The 20,213-nt window shown below is 41.3% G+C and overlaps 1 protein-coding gene across 8 annotated transcripts; it reads right to left on the reverse strand.

Annotated features, from left to right (window-relative positions):
• Positions 1-975: 975 nt before the first annotated feature.
• On the reverse strand, positions 976-19,975 carry triqk (triple QxxK/R motif containing). 8 transcript variants are annotated; one of them, XR_015855010.1, is made up of 5 exons: positions 19,765-19,975; positions 18,527-18,597; positions 18,367-18,452; positions 16,642-16,824; positions 976-3,699 (listed from the first exon to the last, which is right to left on the reverse strand). XR_015855010.1 is itself a non-coding variant. In XM_088365064.1 (4 exons), exons 2-4 carry the CDS (start codon positions 18,585-18,587, stop codon positions 16,717-16,719), a joined length of 255 nt encoding a protein of 84 aa, XP_088221190.1. In that variant the 5' UTR covers positions 18,588-18,597; positions 19,793-19,975; the 3' UTR covers positions 13,820-16,716. The 8 variants fall into 8 exon arrangements, 5 of the variants coding, with proteins under 5 accessions (XP_088221190.1, XP_088221188.1, XP_088221189.1 ...); XR_015855011.1 differs by lacking the exon at positions 976-3,699 and adding an exon at positions 13,820-15,670; XR_015855009.1 differs by lacking the exon at positions 976-3,699 and adding an exon at positions 13,820-15,823.
• Between the last annotated feature and the right edge of the window lie 238 nt (positions 19,976-20,213).

The raw sequence follows: 20,213 nt of genomic DNA on the forward strand, positions 1-20,213 counted from the left end.
TTTATTCGTGGCGGCCATTGTGCTGCGCAAACACGGGTGTGAATAAGAAAAAAGGTCGACTCGCGTTTATTGACAATGACTTAGCCTTGGCATTATGTGGCAAAAGTGAGCAATTTGAACTCCGGATGCACTTTGCGCGGCAATTTGCCAATTCTCCTGCCAAGCGGCGGACGGCCCGTCGGGCTGATTGTATGCTGAAAGGCGCCGCTGCCTTTCACGCAAATGACACTTTGTGCGAGGCGGCTCCGTAGCCAAAAGAAAAACGCTCAACGCAATAGCGACCATTGCACCCACTGCATTTCTGGAGATAAATTTCAATAACATGTAGCACCAACGTGACTCAGCTGATAAATTCATCTGTGGAAAAGTTCAGCGGCCGCGAAGCACCCGTGCTTGATATACAAACCCAATAAGGAACCTCGAAGTTTCAACGCCCCTGGAATCAGGCAATTTGAAATTTCAACAGAACAATTTGACAAATGACGGCAACACGAGAGTTAAAGAAAAAACAACATGCTTGCAAAGTCAGTGCAGATTTGGGATGAAAATTCTACAAAAAAACAACTTGGAACGTTAACACGAGACATTAGCATTAGATATCTAGCGTTCAGGAAAAATATGCTTGTCAAGACTTTGAAAAGAAGGCCTGTCCTTGACCAAGGTCGTTAACATGCCACATCGAAACGGGGACGTTAAGCTCGGCCCAAGTTTGCTCCTGAGCCGAGATGGAATCTCAGGTGACGTCTGGTGCCAACGTCAGAGAGCACATCCAGCGAGGACATCCATCACGTGGCCAACGTAAAACGCGTTGTTGGATTTTGTCCACAATTTATCTATCGGCGCTATCTGCGCCTCACGGCAAAAGCCATTGCCAATCACCTGTTATCCAATTTACTCACTGCGTGCTTGTTTGATTTCTTCAGATTTAGGAAAATGCTAAGACACTGAAGCAGAAATTAGACTTACACAGGTTAGTTGAGTTCAATCACAATTCTTGTTCAGAAAGCTCTGTTTTCAGGAAAGTACAATACAGCACTGGGCCTTTCAAGAGCAGAAAGTCTCCATTCAGAAAAGGCAACGTTCAAGGTTCTTTGGTCAGCTTATATTCAGTTGCACATGCCAGTGTGGGCCGAGTTTGATGGGTGATGAGTCTTTGGGGCGGGGCAAGTTCGCAGGAGAGTCTGATTCTATGGGAGTGGGTGCTAGTTTGCTGAGAGCTGGTTCCAAAGTCAAAGTCAAAGTCTCCTTCATTGTCAATTCCTCCGCATGCCAAGACACACAAAGAGATCGAAATTACGTTTCTCACTATCCCAGGGTGACAAGACAGAGTTCACAACGCTAGCTTGATAGCACGCTAGCCGCTCCCGATGCACAGCAGAGTCCGGAAAGATGACAGTCAACCAGGCCACTGTGAACACGAGCACACACCAGGCACTCACTGTCCGGTTCGTGGAGCCTATCAGGCGAACGCAACCCATCTTGTCGTCCCGCGAACGAATGTACGCCAGGAGAATGGAAGGCACGGCTGGGCGAGCTGGGTTAGCCGCAAACCTGGCCCGACGTCTTTGCGCTGGCCCCTCTTCCGCTGCCTCGCAGACCCGCTGCCGACGCATCCCAACAATGCTCCAGGACGGAGCAGTCCGAGCTCACGACGCAGTCCAACCGGGGGAGGAAGAGCAGGCCAGTCCGGCGTCGCTCCATGACGAAGCAGTCCGAGCGCCCTTAATCTCTCCGCACCAAAGTCCAGAACGCCATAAAACCCACTTCCGCCGATGTTGAGCAGAACATGCCCGCCGCACTAGTAGCACAACGTATCACACGAGACGAACACACACAAAACTGCCGGACAAACACTCAGTAAACACTCACAAAACACCGAACGGGACAGAGAGTGGCCGCTGCGTGTGCACGCGCCGCCATCATTCCGTGGGGTTGGGTGCTGATTATGAGCGATTCGATGAGTGGGGGCTGTTGTTTTCCTTTCCGTCTTTCAGCCTTGACGATCATCTTTGGCTGGGCTGTCTCCCTCTGGCACCTGCTGGTTTTATCTCCAAGTGACCTTCCTGTAAACATTCTCCTCCATTCTTGCACATACACTGTTCCACCTCATCCATTCATCATTCTTTCAATTTTGTCATTTTGTACAGAATTATTTGAGCTTTTGGCTGTGACATCATCTACGTATTTATTAATGTTCCCTGACTATGCACAAAGTTTTTACTCACCACTTACCATGTTTTTGTTGGTTTGTTCTTTTGATCGCCATGTACTTGCTTACGTCATCATATTCTTAGTTTAATCATGCTTTCAACCATATCTTTTCTTTGTTAGGCAAAATATTTCCCTCTGTCCAGAACGTTCAGTAGTAATCGAAAACTGGCATTAGTCAAAACATAAGATACAATCAGTACTGAACATTTTTAGACGACTTTGGCAGTGTCTGTGATTTAGAAAATCATCAGGCATGCATTAAACAGTTCCTTAAGGGTCATTAAGCTATTCAGGCAATATTTCAAAAAACATTTATTTCAAAGTGCTCAGAAATATATATCAGATCATAAAGTTATAAAAACCTTTCTAATTACCACTTATCAAAAAGGTCTAGTTATGTCTTCTTTACTGATTTAGTGTGTAAGTATAACTATATGCTTAAAATGTTTCTTTTATTTATTTAATATGTGAATATACTTTCTAGCTACATATCTGTTTTTGTAGCTTGGCAGGACTTTTTTATTTCAAGCCCATTCCTTCACTCCCTCTGTTGACCTCAGTTTAACTGAGGTCACCAAAACCATTGATACCACCAGGGTCCCTCTGTTGGCACACCATGTCCCTCTGTGGAGCCGCTTTAAGTCTCTCTGTGGGGCCGCCAATGAGTGAGAAAAATAAATATAGATAAAATTCATACCCAGACATTTGTAAAAGATGGAGAGTGGAAAGGCAATTGGCCTAGACGACATTCCAGTGACAGCATGGAACTATGAAAGAGAGATGGCAGGAGAGATTCTTAAAAAGCGAGAAGATTCCTGGAAAGGTGCTGACTCCTATTTTTTATTTCAGGCTACGCCGATGCGCAGAACTGTAGTAGCTACAGAGGTGTTATGATGATTAAGCAAAGCATGAAGTTATGGGAAAGAATGTTAGAAGCGAGGCTTGGAAATCTCTACTGGCCAAAATAATGGAGAGTGTGGCAGAGACGAAGATGTTGCAGGACATGCAGATGGTTGGTGTGACAGGACAGAAAGATATGGAAACGACTGCATAAGTTATCCACCTGTTCCTAATTCGTTTCTAGTCTGTATGTTATTGTTCCAATTTTTTACATTTAATACTCTCCCATCTTGTAAAGGTCTACAATTTATTATAAGCTATTTTAAAACTCTCCACACTTGTTACCAGGCTTTGGCTCCATTTTACGATGTTGTCTCCCATTCACTTCATTTCTGCCGAGCTGCTTCTTCTCCTCCGTCTAGCATGTTGAAGACTTAAAAAACATCAAATCTGAAAACACTTAAAATCTCACAATTCCCCCCTTTGTTTTTGTTTTTTTTTCCCTCCCCCTTTTGACACATTCTAAAAAAATGTGTCACTATGGTTAAAAAGTAAAAATAACAATGCCCATTGTAACATACCCATCGCCAGCTGGACTTCGGTGTACCTCCAGATGCCATCCTGGCTTAGAATCACCAATTCCCATGGCTGTATGAACAAAAGCCATCACCCTCCTGTAGCTGTGCATGCAGTTCTCCGCACAATAAACATTCATAATACCAAAAAATAAAAATAAACTTCATAATGATGAACAAAAAATAATCCACACCCGGGCGCATGTCAAACGTATGAAATTGAAAACTGGAACCTGCCAAGCCTGTCCTGAAAACGATCACATTTACAAACCCATTATGAAAAGTAAGGGGTTAGTTGTTAATGCATGTTCACAGACATGACACAAAATTCTCCAAGACTGCAGTTGACAACCTGCAAAGCCTGTCCTGAAAACGATCACATTTACAAACTCATTATGAAAAGTAAGGGGTTAGTTGTTAATGCATGTTCACAGACATGACACAAAATTCTCCAAGACTGCAGTTGACAACCTGCAAAGTAAACACGAGTTTAACAAATAAAGCACAATCTGCTCCCTGGGTTGCTGTTAGAGGCTGCAATACAATTACCGTAATTTCCGGACTATAAGTCGCGGTTTTTTTCATAGTTTGGGTGGGGGGGCGACTTATACTCATGAGCGACTTATATATTTTTTTTTCACAAATTTTTACTTGATCATTAAGACATCACTTACTTACAAGTAGAGTTGACCACTTCCCATGTTATTTTTAGGATAGTTGATCACTTCACATGCTTTTATATCTTTATCTTGAACATATTCAAAACATAAAAAATACAGAAAACATCAAATAAAGCAATTAACACTTTAAAGCGCCATATCCAAGTCCACTGTCTGCTGTATGTACACTTGCTCCATTTTTTCTCCTCTTATATTTATTATTATTTGTTTATTTATCATTTATTCAACTTATTTATTCATTGTTTGTGCCTTCTTGTTTTTTTTTGTGTTGCTTGTATGCATATGTGTACTATCTCACCGAGGGATAGTGGGAACGTAATTTCAATCTCTTTGTGTGTCTTAGTATATGAAAAAAATCGACGATAAAGCAGACTTTGACTTTGATAAAACAACCAAATAAACAAAACAAAAAACTACATCTGAAAAAAATTATATTTTCAGACGAAACTGGATGAGGGCGTTCTAAATTTCACTGTTGGCCGTGACTCATCAACTGGGTGGGTTTAAGAAAAATGGCACCAGAAAGAAACTCATATTTTGCAGGTTACAAACTTCAAGTTGTAAAATATGCAGCTGAAAACAGTAATCAAGCAGCAGAAAGAAAGTTTGGAGAACCGTGATGTACCAATGGATTACTATTTCAAGTGACGTCAGTGGCACGGCACGGCGCAGCGCAGCACGGTGCGGCGGTTGTTTACATAAAGAACAAACCCACGTGAGGACTACCGGCATCATTAGCGGTGATCATTTCTAAGTGACACGGAGGACAACAATTTCGAAGGAATTAAGGATTTGGAGTGACATAGAAGGTTTGAAAAACTAATATGGCTTTTACGCACGCCCAGTCCTACTCTACTGAGTCAGGGGCCGGCGCTCGGTCGAGTGGCTGTCCGCGAACGGTGCGTGGGGCTCGGACATGGCCATTACGCACGCCCGGTCCTATGCCATGGAGCTCTTGTGTCTGGAAGTCCACGCCGCCACACACTTGGAAGTTTGTTTTGTTTAATAAAGAGCCGTTTACCAAACCCACGTCTATCCTTGTACTTTGTTAACGCTACAATATAGTTATATACTACATCTGTGGAATAAAGACGAGGCTGACGTCAGGGCGCACGCGCGGCGATGTTGACAAAGGACGAGGAATTTGATCGATGGATTTAATGGATTTAAAGTGCACGGATGGTTTGAAAATATTATTGGCTTATATTATAGTTATTTGAAATATAGTTTATCTATCGTTATATGAGCCTGTGGAATAATTTGAAGTGCAAGCGCCCTCAGCCACGCGCACCCATTGTTGACAAAGAACGATCGATGGATTTAATGAATTGGAGTGACACCGATGGTTTTATAAACATGTTATTCATGTAATAGTTGTCCTTAATCACTCTATATGTTACGTCAGGCCCGTTCTCAGCTCTTTGTTTGTGTTTGTCACGTTAGCATACCTATCGTTTAGCCTGTTGTTGCTATTTAATGAATTGGAGTGACACCGATGGTTTTATAAACATGTTATTCATGTATTAGTTGTCCTTAATCATTCTATATGTTACGTCAGGCCCGTTCTCAGCTCTTTGATTGAGTTTGTCACGTTAGGATACCTATCGTTTAGCCTGTTGTTGCTATTTAATGAATTGGAGTGACACCGATGGTTTTATAAACATGTTATTCATGTAATAGTTGTCCTTAATCACTCTATATGTTACGTCAGGCCCGTTCTCAGCTCTAAATTTGTGTTTGTCACGTTAGCATACCTATCGTTTAGCCTGTTGCTATCGTTTAGCCTGTTGTTGCTCGTTCATGACTGTTTTTGGTGTGGGATTTTGTCGAATAAATTGCCCCCAAAATGCGACTTATACTCCGGAGCGACTTATATACGTTTTTTTTTCACTTTTTGGGGCATTTTATGGCTGGTGCGACTTATACTCCGGAGCGACTTATAGTCCGGAAAATACGGTAGGTAAAACATCAAAACAAAGCAAGTCATCACAAATTCCGTCACATACATTTCGTCACACTGTCAGGTAAGTCCAGAGTTGTTGTCATACACTGTCTTGGCTCAGAGTCTTGATTGTCAATGCTTGTATAGTCACGTCTAGTCATAATCTTGAAATGGGCCTTCTCCATTGAAGTCTTTTGTTGTCAATGGTGCCCCAGAGTAATCCTAAACCCATATTTAGTCCAAAATTAGCCCTGATCACTCTTGCTTTTTCAAATCTGTAGTATCTTTATATTTTTCAGGTGAGAGGAATGTTATCCTCTGCTGTGATCACATCACCCCAACCTTGAATCATGTTAACCATTCACAATACACAAACACCACACCACAAGTACAGACTTGACATTCATACACCATTACAGACGAAATGTCATCCCACAACACACACATAAAAACATACAATATTAAATTGTAAAAGGAACCCTCCCTACGCAAAATTTTCTCCTCAATTAAAATTTCCCTTTTCGTATTTTAAATCCAAAATAAATATCTAATTGTCTGGTCTCCTGTCCTCTCATCATTTGCCAATATGCATAATGCTGGAACATGATTTAACTCCCCATTTAGTTTGCTCATATCTCACACTTAGACTATTTGACACTTTGTGTTGAGCCGTAACTTCAATATTTCCACCTTCCCATATTTCTTCCACTCAACAGTTCCATTTTGCTTTCAGTTTAAATTCATCCCTCCAAATAACTACCTCTGGCAAAGAACCAAAAATTTATAGAGCACTCCCTTTTACTGTTACCTTGTTCCTTCATTCATCTCCTCACAAGCATTACTGACCCTCCTAAAAAATAATGATACTAAAAATAATGTTTAAAAAAACAATATAGACAGCTTCCTCCTGCCACTTACACTATCACCTTGAAGATTATCGTTCTCATTTTTGTTGATGCCAATTCTTAGAATTAAAAAGAAATGCTTACTCTTGATAATGGAGTCACGCTATATCACAAATTTTGAAAACCTTCTTCCACGTTCCCCATTTGTACCTATAAAACCAATTAGAAATATTTTGCTGTCATGATCATCATTGTGGTCCTCACACTTATTGTTCCTGTACTTTAAATTGGCAATTTTTGTACATTTGAAGCCCTTTGAGACTTGCTTGGGGGCTATATAAATAAACTTGACTTGCCTTGACTTTATTATTATTCAACTTCTTCTGCATTCTTCTGCCTCTTTTTTATTTATTTTTTAGCTTAACCACTTCCACGTAACTCATCTGATTCACTTCATCCCACTCCCAACACACTCCACATACCCATGCCAAATATTCTAAACATTCACGGTCCCCGAGAAATTCACAAACCCCAATCCAATATTTTACCATCCATTCTTCATGGCACTTCCACACAATTCCTCCAATTCACCTTCTTTCTCTTTCTCGATTAAAATTTCACAGCCTCACTTCCAACATTGAGGTAAAATTTTGCAAATTTTCATTTTTCCCTTCTAATTTCTTCTAGTTTCCTTTTTTTTTTCTTCACTGACTCAACCCATTTCAATGTTTTAACTGTTCATCTTATGCCTACCTATTCCAAAACTTCCCACTTGTGGAAAATTTCAAATTTTCAATTTTTAAATTCACGCCCAATTTTACAAACTTCTTTCTATATTTTCATCCATTTTCTGACCAATTCAACACGTTCCAAATTTAAACATAATCTTGTAGCATTCCCCAAATTTTTATTCAGGCTCTTCGCCTTCACACGCAATTTCTACAGAAATTACAAATTCTAGTTATTATTGTTAATCCTCTGTGACCCTCGTAAGGACAAGCCGCACCAGTAATGGATGGATGGATGGATTGTTAATCCTAACCCCAAGTGCCTATCATAAATTGCCATTTAAATCAATTGTCGCAAGGGTCATGTCAATGTATTTGTTATTTAAAGCCCTACTGTATTCTTTTTTTAATTAAGTAGTGCCCTGTATTACTATTTTGCTGACTATCCAGAATTCCAACTTTCTTATGGCCCCTCACCCCTTCAGGCTCAAATATGCATCCTATAAATCAGTCTCAATTGATGTGTAATTAAATTCTGTCATTTTGATACAGGTTAATTAAGTTTAGCAATTCAGCCTTCTGTTGCCCGAATCCAAATTTTCACAGGTCCAATTATAAAATTTAATTATTTCAATTAGCTTCATCATGTCTTCGAAATGCTATGTTACATATAAAAAATTATGATTCAAATGATTTAATTTCTATCGATCAATGTCCACTTTGCAAAGTTTCAATCACGCTGTCGTGATTTGTTATTATTAGTGTATCTTCACTGTCCATATCTATGTATTTTGTTTTTTATCCCCATTTTAGTGTCAATAAGAAGTCTTATTATTCCCTCTTTTATCAAAACTCCTCAGTTATGTCCGCCCCAGCACCCAAACACACTTCCATCCCTTTTGTCCCACACTCCACCAACTTTGTAATGCTTCAGCAGTCTTTAGCAATGTGTCCAGTTTGACTTCATGTGCCTTGTACAAGTCTTTAGCAGCCTCTCCTCTTAGATTCTCATGATGATGATTCAGGGCTGGATCGTCCGCCATTCTCAAATGCGTCCATCTTGTCTTTGTTCTTTCAGTCCATTTTCTTTTTGATCTGCAACTGTGTGTATTCCACCAACTGTATGGTTCTTGTCCTGTGAAGAGCTGTGCTTGCCCCCTTCAAGCATGATAATAGTTCCTGTTGTTCTCCCAAACGTCAAAGGTGTCTCATGACCAGGGACAGTCCTCTGTTGATTTTGAGGCAGCCAGTGGAGTACAAGGACTCAGTTCAGGAATTGTGCCACGCGCTTGGGCAGAACACACTGGGACACAAATTTCACAAAACTATCTTCGTGTTATCAGTCTTCCTGTGTAGTATTTGTTCCTTCCACCCGAATCTTCCTATTGACATTTTGTATCTTATCAGTTGCGCACACTCATCATCTTACTATCAAGCCGCCCTTATCAAATGCTTTTTTTTTTTTTAGTAATCCATCCACCCTACCCATTAACACGGCTAAAATCCTCGTTCCAGTGTATATCATCAAATAAAGTTCCGAAATCCTTTGTAATAAACTGTAATGTAATTTAACAATCTACCAACATGGTTGTATATGCGGTGAATGTTATTGTTCAATCTATAGGTCATACAGCGCCTGTGTTCCAACAATGACATTTCTCCTTGGTATACCATCTCATAAGTTATTATTGTCAGCAGCGCTAAAGGATAGTGCTTGGAAGTGAATGTCTTATCGCCCAATTTAAAACACATGCCACATTTGAGCTAGTATTTATTCATTTCTTTATTTGCAATCCTCATGTTAGCTGGCATGTGTCAGAATTAAAATGTAATTTTGCTTTTAATTTTAAGTCTTTCAAACTTGCTATATCCTTACTGCACCGAGATAAACTGTTAAATATATCTTTAAAAACAAACAAAAACAATCTATGCTTCTGCACAGACTCTTAAAAGTGGCACCCAAATGCCAGATTACAAATCAAACCTCCTCCTTCACTCTCACATTTTTGATAAAACAGTCGACTTATCGAGACACTGTCATCATATACGAAATAATGGCCTGCAAATTAAATATAATGTTGTTGCTGTGGTCCCTCAAAACATGTGACTAGGATTTGGACAATTATTAACCCCCATCAATTGATCAATTATCTCCTCACTAAATTCCTAGCCTGTTAACTGCATAAAGAAGACATTTACAATGCAGGGGATAAGAGAATAACAAGGAACACCTTAACAATAAACAAAATAAACCCAACCCACAATCAAAACCAAATAAACTAGGACCATGACATATGTGGACCCACACAGTACTCTAAATATTTCCTCATTAAAATTTTAGCCTTTTTGTGTAGAGCACCAATGATTTCTAATCATTGACCTAATTTTATCCTTAATTTAATCCCAATCACGAATGCCCACTACTTAATACTTTACTTGGTGTTCTTTTGAAAAAAAAGTGCCCCCTTGCAATGTCGTTTTTTATTTGTTGTTTTTAATTCTAAGTGATTCAAATCTTTGATTTATTCTTACATGTAATCACCTTGTATAGTCTAATGTCCTAATCTATCAATAATTCCTCCTAAATGTAACATCTGCAATCACAATTTAATTTTATCCAATTCTACAATGTATGTTCTCTCTTACTCTCACATTTTTTACGAGGGCTGGGCACTCTCCTTGTTGGACCAGTTTCTGCCCACAACCCTCAGATTATTCTATAATTTCAAATTTTTACATTTAACAATGCAAATCTGATAAACCATTGTCTAGCACATCATTTTCATGTACCATTTTAGCCCAATTCCATCATTTATAACGAACTGATACACAAAGACAAACATAGATAACACACGGGCACACAACATAGACATGACAATCTTCCCATCTGATGACAAGGGGTGGGGGCAGTTGAAGTGCGGAGAGCCTCACCACCACCACGTCACACAATGCGACGCCCACCTCTGTCCAAAATATGCATTTGTGCCCACCTGACCGTTTGGCCCAAACCTTAGAGCCGCACCCTTTTGAAAACAAAAATGGTTACAGTTTAACCTCACCTCACAATGGGATACAACCTTCATGCTAATTATATATATATACTACATTCTTTATCAAATTCTTGTTAAGCCATTTTTCTGTCTCCAACTCACATGCAAAATAAAACAAAATTAAAAATAAGCAACAATTTTATACAAATCAACTTATTTTTCTTCATGAACCACAAATCATCATTTCCACCCCAGGAACAGCAGCACCACAACTAATCACACACTTCCCCAGCTGCGTCGCTGTCCCATCTGACCGCCAAGCCTGCTTTCCACACAATATCAACATAGACACACTTCAACAATTGTGTAGCGACCTGGTTAATCTAGTTACCCTTCACCCTATACAACAATATAAGTCTCTAAGGTCGCACTGTTGAGGTCGCCAGGCATCCGTCCTGCTACTTCAGCGATGCCTTCACCTTTTTTTTTTTTTTTCACGAGTCCCCGACTCGTATTGGTGGCCTGGATGATCCAATCGACCCTGACCTTAGGCAACAGTGCAAAGTCCCTAAGCGTCTACTACTGAGGCCACTCTGGCATCCGTCCTGCCATATCAGCGATGCCTTCACCCTTTTTTTTTTTTTTTTTCACGAGTCCCCGACTCGTCTCGGTGGCCTGGCCGATCCAATCGACCCTGACCTTAGGCAACCGTACAAAGTCCCTAAGCGTCTAATACTGAGGCCACTCCGGTGCCCATATGCTAGCCATTGGCATCCCACAGGTTCCAGCGGTGTGAGCGCCCTTTGCTGATCAGACAAAGTCCTCACCACCTTTCTCTTTTCAAAAAGAAATCATCCATACAATCATAAATGTACATACAACCATCATTCCTGAACACAGAGCTAAAATTATTAATTTTTAATTTTACTCTGCTTTCACTCCATAATATTGCTGAACTGGGAGATTTTATTGAAAAAAAAAAAGTTCCCCCTTACCTTTTGTGCCGATTGGACTGCAATATTGTTGAGCAAGAGCGGAGAAGGAAGAATCCTTCCTGGAACATGCACTTTCCCTTCTGGAGAAATCACGTCGGCCGGTCACCATTTGTTGGATTTTGTCCACAATTTAGGGAGCGCGCTATCTGCGCCTCACGGCAAAAGCCATTGCCAATCACCTGTTATCCAATTTACTCACTGCGTGCTCGTTTGATTTCTTCAGATTTAGGAAAATGCTAAGACACTGAAGCAGAAATTAGACTTACAAAGGTTGGTTGAGTTCAATCACAATTCTTGTTCAGAAAGCTCTGTTTTCAGGAAAGTACAATACAGCGCTGGGCCTTTCAAGAGCGGAAAGTCATTCACAAAAGGCAACGTTCAAGGTTCTTTGGTCAGCTTATATTCAGTTGCACATGCCAGTGTGGGCTGAGTTTGATGGGTGATGAGTCTTTGGGGCGGGGCAAGTTCGCAGGAGAGTCTGATTCCATGGGAGTGGGTGCTGGTTCGGTGAGAGCTGGTTCCGTGGGGTTGGGTGCTGATTATGGGCAATTCGATGTGTGGGGGCTGTTGTTTTCCTCTCCGTCTTTCAGCCTTGACGATCATCTTTGGCTGGGCTGTCTCCCTCTGGCACCTGCTGGTTTTATCTCCAAGTGACCTTCCTGTAAACATTCTCCTCCATTTTTGCACATACACTGTTCCACCTCATCCATTCATCATTCTTTCAATTTTGTCATTTTGTACGGAATTATGTGAGCTTTTGGCTGTGACATCATCTACGTATTTATTAACGTTCCCTGACTATGCAAAGTTTGTACTCACCACTTACCATGTTTTTGTTTGTTTGTTCTTTTGATCTCCATGTACTTGCTTACGTCATCATATTCTTAGTTTAATCACGCTTTCAACCATATCTTTTCTTTGTTAGGCAAAATATTTCCCTCTGTCCAGAACGTTCAGTAGTAATCGAAAACTGGCGTCTAGCATTAGTCAAAACACAAGATACAATCAGTACTGAACATTTTTAGACGACTTTGGCAGTGTCCGTGATTTAGAAAATCATCAGGCATGCATAAAACAGTTCCTTAAGGGTCATTAAGCTATTCAGGCAATATATCAAAAAACATTTGTTATTTCAAAGTGCTCAGAAATATATATCAGATCATAAAGTTATAAAAACCTTTCTCATTACCACTTATCAAAAATGTCTAGTTATGTCTTCTTTATTGATTTGGTGTGTAGGTATAATTATATGCTTAAAGTGTTTCTTTTATTTATTTAATGTGTATATACTTGTCTGCTTATGTACTTTATTCAATGAGGTTTGAGCACATCTGTTTTTGTAGCTAGGCAGGAGTTTTTGTATTTCGACCCCATTCCTTCAGTGTTAAAGGCAATCTTTTAAACTGTGCGCATCTGCCGGATGTAAAAAACAAAACAAAAAGAAAACCGTGACACACTCCTCTTGCAATCTTTCTACCAATCCAAAGCGTGTCAAGCATGTACGTGCGCTTAGCTAATGCGGTCCAACGTAACAACCGCGCCGTAAATTTGCAAAATTAGAACGTCGGCTTTTTATTGAAGGCTTTTACAGAGGTGTTGATTTTTATTAAGTTATTAGTCATTTGGAAGGCTTTATTCACCCATTTTACTGACCCGGCTGCGAAACACAGCAAAATTCTGCTCCGCGTATCTTTCTCGAGGGATTCGTGGCCAGGGCATGGAAAATGTTTCATGGAAGAAGACCAAGTTGAAGAAAAATAGAGAACAATATCAAATTCAGTTAATTTCCCAAGTTTTTAAACCTTAGATATCATTTACGAAATTATTTTGATCTCTAATTTCATAAGATCACATTTTTGTGTACAAAACTGTTCTTGAAATTTAAATTTTATGACTTTTCTCAAAGGACTGCAATTTTTGTCTCTTAGAAAGCCTTTGCAGAAAGAAATGACACCCCCCCACCAAATTCTCTAAAATGACACCTTTCTCACAAAAAAAAAAAAGACTCATAACTTCATAAGATTCTCAGTTTTTTATTTAAAAAGCAAATTTTGCACAAGTGTTTCTCTTCAATCCACAAAAATGTTTTGCGTGTCCAACTTGACACAAGTCGCTCTGTCCCGGTGACACAATGACTGACGGCCATCTTGACTGCCGCTGACCCGGCGACAGAGCGGTCGCCACCCAGCGCACAGAGGGGCCAGTGTGAGACCCCCACCACCCTCTTCGCCACACTTCAAGAGGGGCCTTAGTGACCCTTTGCAAACACTTCAAAAGAGACTCTGGGCCCTTCCGACAATTCTGCAGGGGACACCATCCAGGCAAGAAATGGGAATTGAGCTCCATTCTTGAGTCAACAGTGATGGACAGCCTCGACTGAAGCTCTCAGGTGAGACGGACTCAAGCGATGGCTTCACAAGGCCGTTGTCGGATCGGGTGACAGCTGCCACTTCCTGCCTTTATCCTACAACAGGAACTGGCTGCGTTCCCGTGCGTGTGTCCGCATGGGTGTGTGTGCGGTGTCCGGGCAACGGGCCGAGGTAAGGCGAATCCCAGGTGCTTCCCCCGCCAACAACACAATGGCGAACGTGTGCAAATACACACAAGTAAAGGGAGAGCGACGGGTATCCGAGAAGACACCTGTTGGGCACCTGCGCCACACGCACTAAAACAAAACCTTGATTTGCTCCAGCCACTAATAACAATGCAGGATATTTTATCATTGCTTTGTGATGTTTATTAAGGACTATTGATTGTGTTCATAACGACTTGTTGATCGGCTTGTATGCACAATTGTTTGTCGTCTATTCGTTCTTTATTAGAATCTTCCAAGCATTTCAGTCAAGTAGACATGCAAGCTAATGACACACACAGAACAATGAGGCGTTTGCCAGCGTTGCATTAGCATGGTTGGCTTGGACGCTTTCCACCGTGCACTCGCGTGCCAGCCGGGACGTTGATACGAGAGCGTGACTTACACCTTTATAGCTGTGCCAAAGAGAATGGGCAGGCCATAAAAATCAAATCAACGCAATAGGTTGTAATATCCATTATTTTTTAAGAGCTGAAGATAATGACTACACCTGCTTTTAACTGCACCGCTATAGCAAAAAAAAAAACTTCAATGACACTGAAGCAGAAAATGTATGAGAGAAACAAAAATAAAATCAAATTTCTGGAAAAAGTGGTTGTTGTTTTTTTTAAATTACATTAATTTCAAAGAGGTGTTATATCATTTGATAACTAAAGAATACACACTATTCAATTTGCCTTTGTCCATCTTCTTTTTTCATGTTTTCTCATCACATTTGTTTTTGTTCGATAAGGCCTTTTTTTTCTCATATTACATTTAATGACAACTTTATCCTGAAACTATTTCTTCTCACAAAGACTTTGTTCCTTGTACTTTTGCGACATTTCTTTTTTATTTCAGTGCAGCCAAACACTCAATGGGAAGAAGAGCTATGAAACCGTGGGACGTGGGTTAAAATGAGCCAATAAGACGATGGTTCAAAATAACGTCTTGGCTTATTTTCAACCGTGCAGGTTTAGGTGAGAGCTGTATTTTACGAAGATGTACTTAATCAAGTGTCCGGCCTGTGTAAATCAGTCATGAAGCACACAACTCTTATGGCATTCCAGAGAATTCCTGATAAGCTTCCAGGTAGATGTCTGGAAGGTCTATTAAGTCGACTTATCGTGTTGTTGCGACTGAAGAGGAAGCGGATGGATGAAAGCCTGTCAGCTTCTCATAATGGTTCCTTTGACACGCGGCCTTTTTCTGGAGGTGACGAGGTCATGGGAGAGTGCTCATGGCGGGATAATGAAGGCATTGACAGAGCGAGGCGTTGTCGTCACCCGTCCCTGGCATTCAAATGAAAGCGGCGCATTTGCCATGCTAATCCAGGTAGAAAGGCGCCATCCCTATTCCGCGCATGGATTCCAATCTCGCACGTCTTCACCAGGGCGGCCAAGGGGGGAGGAGCGGCGGAACTCGACGGCAAAAGTGATTGTCTCCTGCGTCGTAACGGCAGATTTACATTTTTCCCGGAGCGAACGTGACTCCGCGATATTACTTCAGAAGACCTGCGGGTATAGCCGCTCCCAACCATTGTGCTGTCGGAAATTATCCCTCATGCCCCCCCACCCCCATTTGGTTTTCACAAAATTATTATTTACATTGGAACATCGGTTGTCGTGATGAATCCATTCAGTCAGACTAAAACCAAACTGTGTGAAAACCAAAGCAATATCTCCCATAGAAAATCGTGGGCATCCAATTTATGTGTTCCACATATTTGGGAAAAATACATTGGGAAGGTGGAAGCGTCGCTACTCAAGTTATTTTCTCACTTTCTTTATCAATTGGCTGTTTAAATAAAAAAATGAAAAAAAATACACGTGTCAACAGACGGCTATGTGGATTCCACAATGCAAGCTTTCATCAGCAACTCAAGGCAACGATAAACCTCCCACTTGCTTGGCCTAACATCCTTTCAAAAGTCAGTCGTTCAAAACAAAAGCAATGCTTTGTGTCGTGAGTATGACTGCTAAGTCAAACTGCATGCTTTTATTTTGAAGGCCTATGATGGCAAATGTTGTCCCGCAGCCAGGTAGGCTTGTTATTGCTTTGAGTTAGTCAAAAGCTGACTGGAATACACCCTTCCCTTTGTTGGACCCTTTGTACAAAAATGTACGCAAGGCTTTGGATGAACATGCATTGATATCGGGAAACCAATGGCCAAGACATGCATTTGTGTTGTACCAAAATTTAGATGACATTTTTTCAAGATTGAAGGCCTCTATATTGCTAGGATTGTGTGATGTGGGTATACCTAATGAAGTGTCTGGAAGACTGCTGACATCACTTCCTGTGATCTGTACACAAGGAAGTCTCCCACGGACCGCCTTCAATCCACATCCATGTCCATGTTAATCTCATTACTGAGGTTGAGGTAAAAAAAAGCGTAGACGCAGACCACAAAGAACAAGATAGCCACCACCACCAGGAAGGCGTCCTGAGAAGACACAAGACATATTGCAAGTTCCACTGATGTGCCCCCAGTTTGCACATTTGGAAACGGTGCGCCACGTACACATACGATGTCGCTTTGGTGTATTTGACAAGGCTGAGGGGGGGCTCACCTCAATTTTAGAGTCTGGCTGCAATCACAGACTCAAAAAGAGACATGACCCACTTTTTGCCCCTGTATTGTTTAATTGTCCCTTTCCGCACGAGTGGCGGTCCACTTGATGACGAGTACCGCTCGCTCTTGCTCTTCATCAGCTCCACTTTGAGGAGGGCCACTCCGACCTTTTCCACTTGTTCTTTAACTGCCAAACAAACTTGCTCATCAGCACTGGAGAGCTTGGAGGACTTCAAAAGGCTGATTGGGGCTTGCTCAACAACAACACGAGGCAAACTGGGCCACAGTAACAGCACAGGCACATTTAACAAAAAAAGGGGAAAAAAAACATCTGCAAGGCAGAACAACTTTTTTTACTTGCTGTTTAGGCAGTCAACTTATCGGGCCGGTCTCAAAATTGTCTGACATTAAATGTGGCTCACCCTTTGAGGATTAAGTTGTGCTTCAGATAAAGGAGTTCCGGCTTCTAGCATGTCATGATTGGTGCAAGTCCACCATCTCCACTTTTACGGTCCAGCTGCAGCTAGCAATAGCAATGCCTGTGTTTCTGTTAACGCAGCACACGGCAAGTTTTGCACAAGTCACTGGCGACCAATGATCTCTCTCTCTCTCTCTCTCTCTCTCTCTCTCTCTCTCTCTCTCTCTCTCTCTCTCTCTCTCTCTCTCTCTCTCTCTCTCTCTCTCTTCATGCCAAGTGGTCCAGACGGCCCCGCTAGCAGCGCAGCCACCAGACAGGCTGTCTGGCAGCTGCTGATTCCTCATGGTGCTACGTCGGGTTGGCGCTACACGGAGGGAGGCCAGCTGCCTCCGCAAGATGGGACGACGGGCGCGGATGACGTGGAAGGAGAACACCAAGGTCAAAACATGACCCCCAACTCTTGGACACTAACCAATAAAAGCCAAAAGCTGAACAGTTTAGCTAAGACTTCAGCCACAACGCAAACGGCTAATGCTAAAGCCTTAACGCTAGCCCCAAATGACTCTATCTCATCAAGGCTGAAATTGCTGTCACGGCACTTGAGGCCAAAGAAGTCCAAGACTCTTTTTTAACAGGCTCCGTTTGTCCTGGAGGTATTTTTAATCCAAGGGGCTCCTTGTCTTCTTGTCAAAACATGAATAATTCACGGGCCGTATCAATATTTCAAGATAGCGACTCATCTAATTGGATTAAAGACGTGCTTAATGAAGCCCCGCCATGTCTATGTGATGCACATGTTTAAAAAAAGATGACCATTTCATCACGGCCGTGCATTTCATCCTTTCATCATTTATGAAGAAAGGCGAGCGATATTTCATACGGCGGATGGGAACAATATGTGCTATATTTGCACTCGATTACAGCGCACAGGGACTTGCTCCTTTCTTGAATCCAACTTTTTTTTTCCAACCTTGATTAAAGAAATTCAATCTCACCCTGAATCCGGACGAATTCTTCTTGGCTTCCGCTTTGAGCCGTGTGGCCTTCAGGACCGACTTTGTCTTTTTGTAGTCCTGCTTACCTGCAAAAAAGATTTGAGCATTTATTGATTGTTTTGTTATCTATGATGGTTGATTTATAAAGGGGGGAACCCACCAATTTGTTTTCTGTATTGATCCACTGGTAGGTTGGTGGCACTGGCGTCCTTCTTCCCCATTCTTCTTCAGCTAGAAAAAAACATACACAAATGAATGGAAGTGTACAAAAAAAAGGAAATTATCTGTAATATTTTTAAAATAGTCGAGTTTTTGTATTTTGTATTAAGGAAATTGTGTTATAGTTGCTCTTTGCAGATAATAAATAATGTGTATGCATTGTTGACATTGATGCTATTCATTAGCTTGTCCATGGCATTTCCCTTGAGGTGTTAGCAAAAATGTTGAAAGGGAATTTCGCTAGTCTGGCTGCTTCTGTTTGATTCACAACGTTACAGGAAAGAATTGTGTCACTGCCAAGTAGTTGGTTGGTGAGAAAAAAAAAACACGGGACATATGGTTCATTTTCGTCACCTTTTGGGAGACGCGCGATCCATCTCATTGACGCCACAGTCCCATTCGAGCCGCTCTCTCCACTTTGATTAGCTCAATAGCTCCACCGAGCTAAAAATAAACTGCGGGGAGGCTCTAATTAGCCAAATGTTAGCATTAGAGGAAGACCATTTTTCCTCAAATCTTGGTCAGGGTAGAGGGGGTGTTTATTTACTCAACCGCGGTTATCTATAAAGAGGTGTCTATTTAGGAGGGAAATGTGCTAGCGGGACATGAATTACAGACTGGCAGCACTTTTTTTCTGCAGTAGTAAAACGAAAAATGAGTTACCTGATGGCGGAGAAATATTTAGTGTCGATTTTTCAAGACAATATTTTGACAGGGGGAGAATCCTTCAAGTTACACATTAATTGGTAAAATTAACATTTTTGCATCATAGAAAGGTGTCCATATTCTTTGAGAAAGGTAATTGCAGGTACCGCTCTGCTATTTTTTTACTGAGGCGAAAAAAGGAAAAATCTATTTGAAAAGAGGTGGTATTAACTCTATACAGTAGTAGGTGTTCATTTTGTGGTCATTATCATCAACTATTTGGCAATCAATTGTCACAACTTTCTCAACTTTGATACGAATAAAGAGATTCTTGCTTTTCCCCTACTAAGGTTAAAAAAATAGCAAAGGCACTTATTTGTTCATATTAACAGCAGATAGCAGTGGGTGTTTATGTGAGAGTGGTGGAGCGCGCAGAATGATGCCTTTTTGTGGGAGACACATTGGTAGTCACAGCAAATAACGCGAAAAACAGTTTGGAGCCGTTTTAACGTCTCAACATCACCCCGCGGTTACCATTCGTTGAATTTGCAGAGATATTCACACAGTCAGTGATCTTTTCACTTATTACAGCGCTCCGTAGACGAGGTAACAGCTGGAACGCCGGGTGGGCATGAGAATCAACAAAAACAAACAAACAAAAAGGCGTTTGATTGCACTTTGCTCTTCTTTTCTTGCAAAACGCCAGCGTAGCACTGCAGCGTTTTCCGGGTTTACGCTTCACCGGGGGAGGGGTCACGCGCGTGTCGTCCAATCAAATACGAATATCGATGGTGTCCGCCAATAGGAAGCGTGAGCGGCATTAAAAAGGCAGGTTTCCTTGCAAAAGGGCGTCAATACAAAATTAAAATCGCATTTCCGTCTGTTTCATTCCAAGTTACTTGAGTCTCACAAAAAACAACAACAATCAGAACATTTTTAAAGAAAAAAAAAACCCGCAAGTACCTTGAGATAAAATGGCCTCC

This window comes from Syngnathus floridae, chromosome 21 (genome assembly GCF_059516105.1).
Source record: "Syngnathus floridae isolate MCC-2025c chromosome 21, RoL_Sflo_1.0, whole genome shotgun sequence".
NCBI classification, from domain to species: Eukaryota; Metazoa; Chordata; class Actinopteri; order Syngnathiformes; family Syngnathidae; genus Syngnathus; species Syngnathus floridae.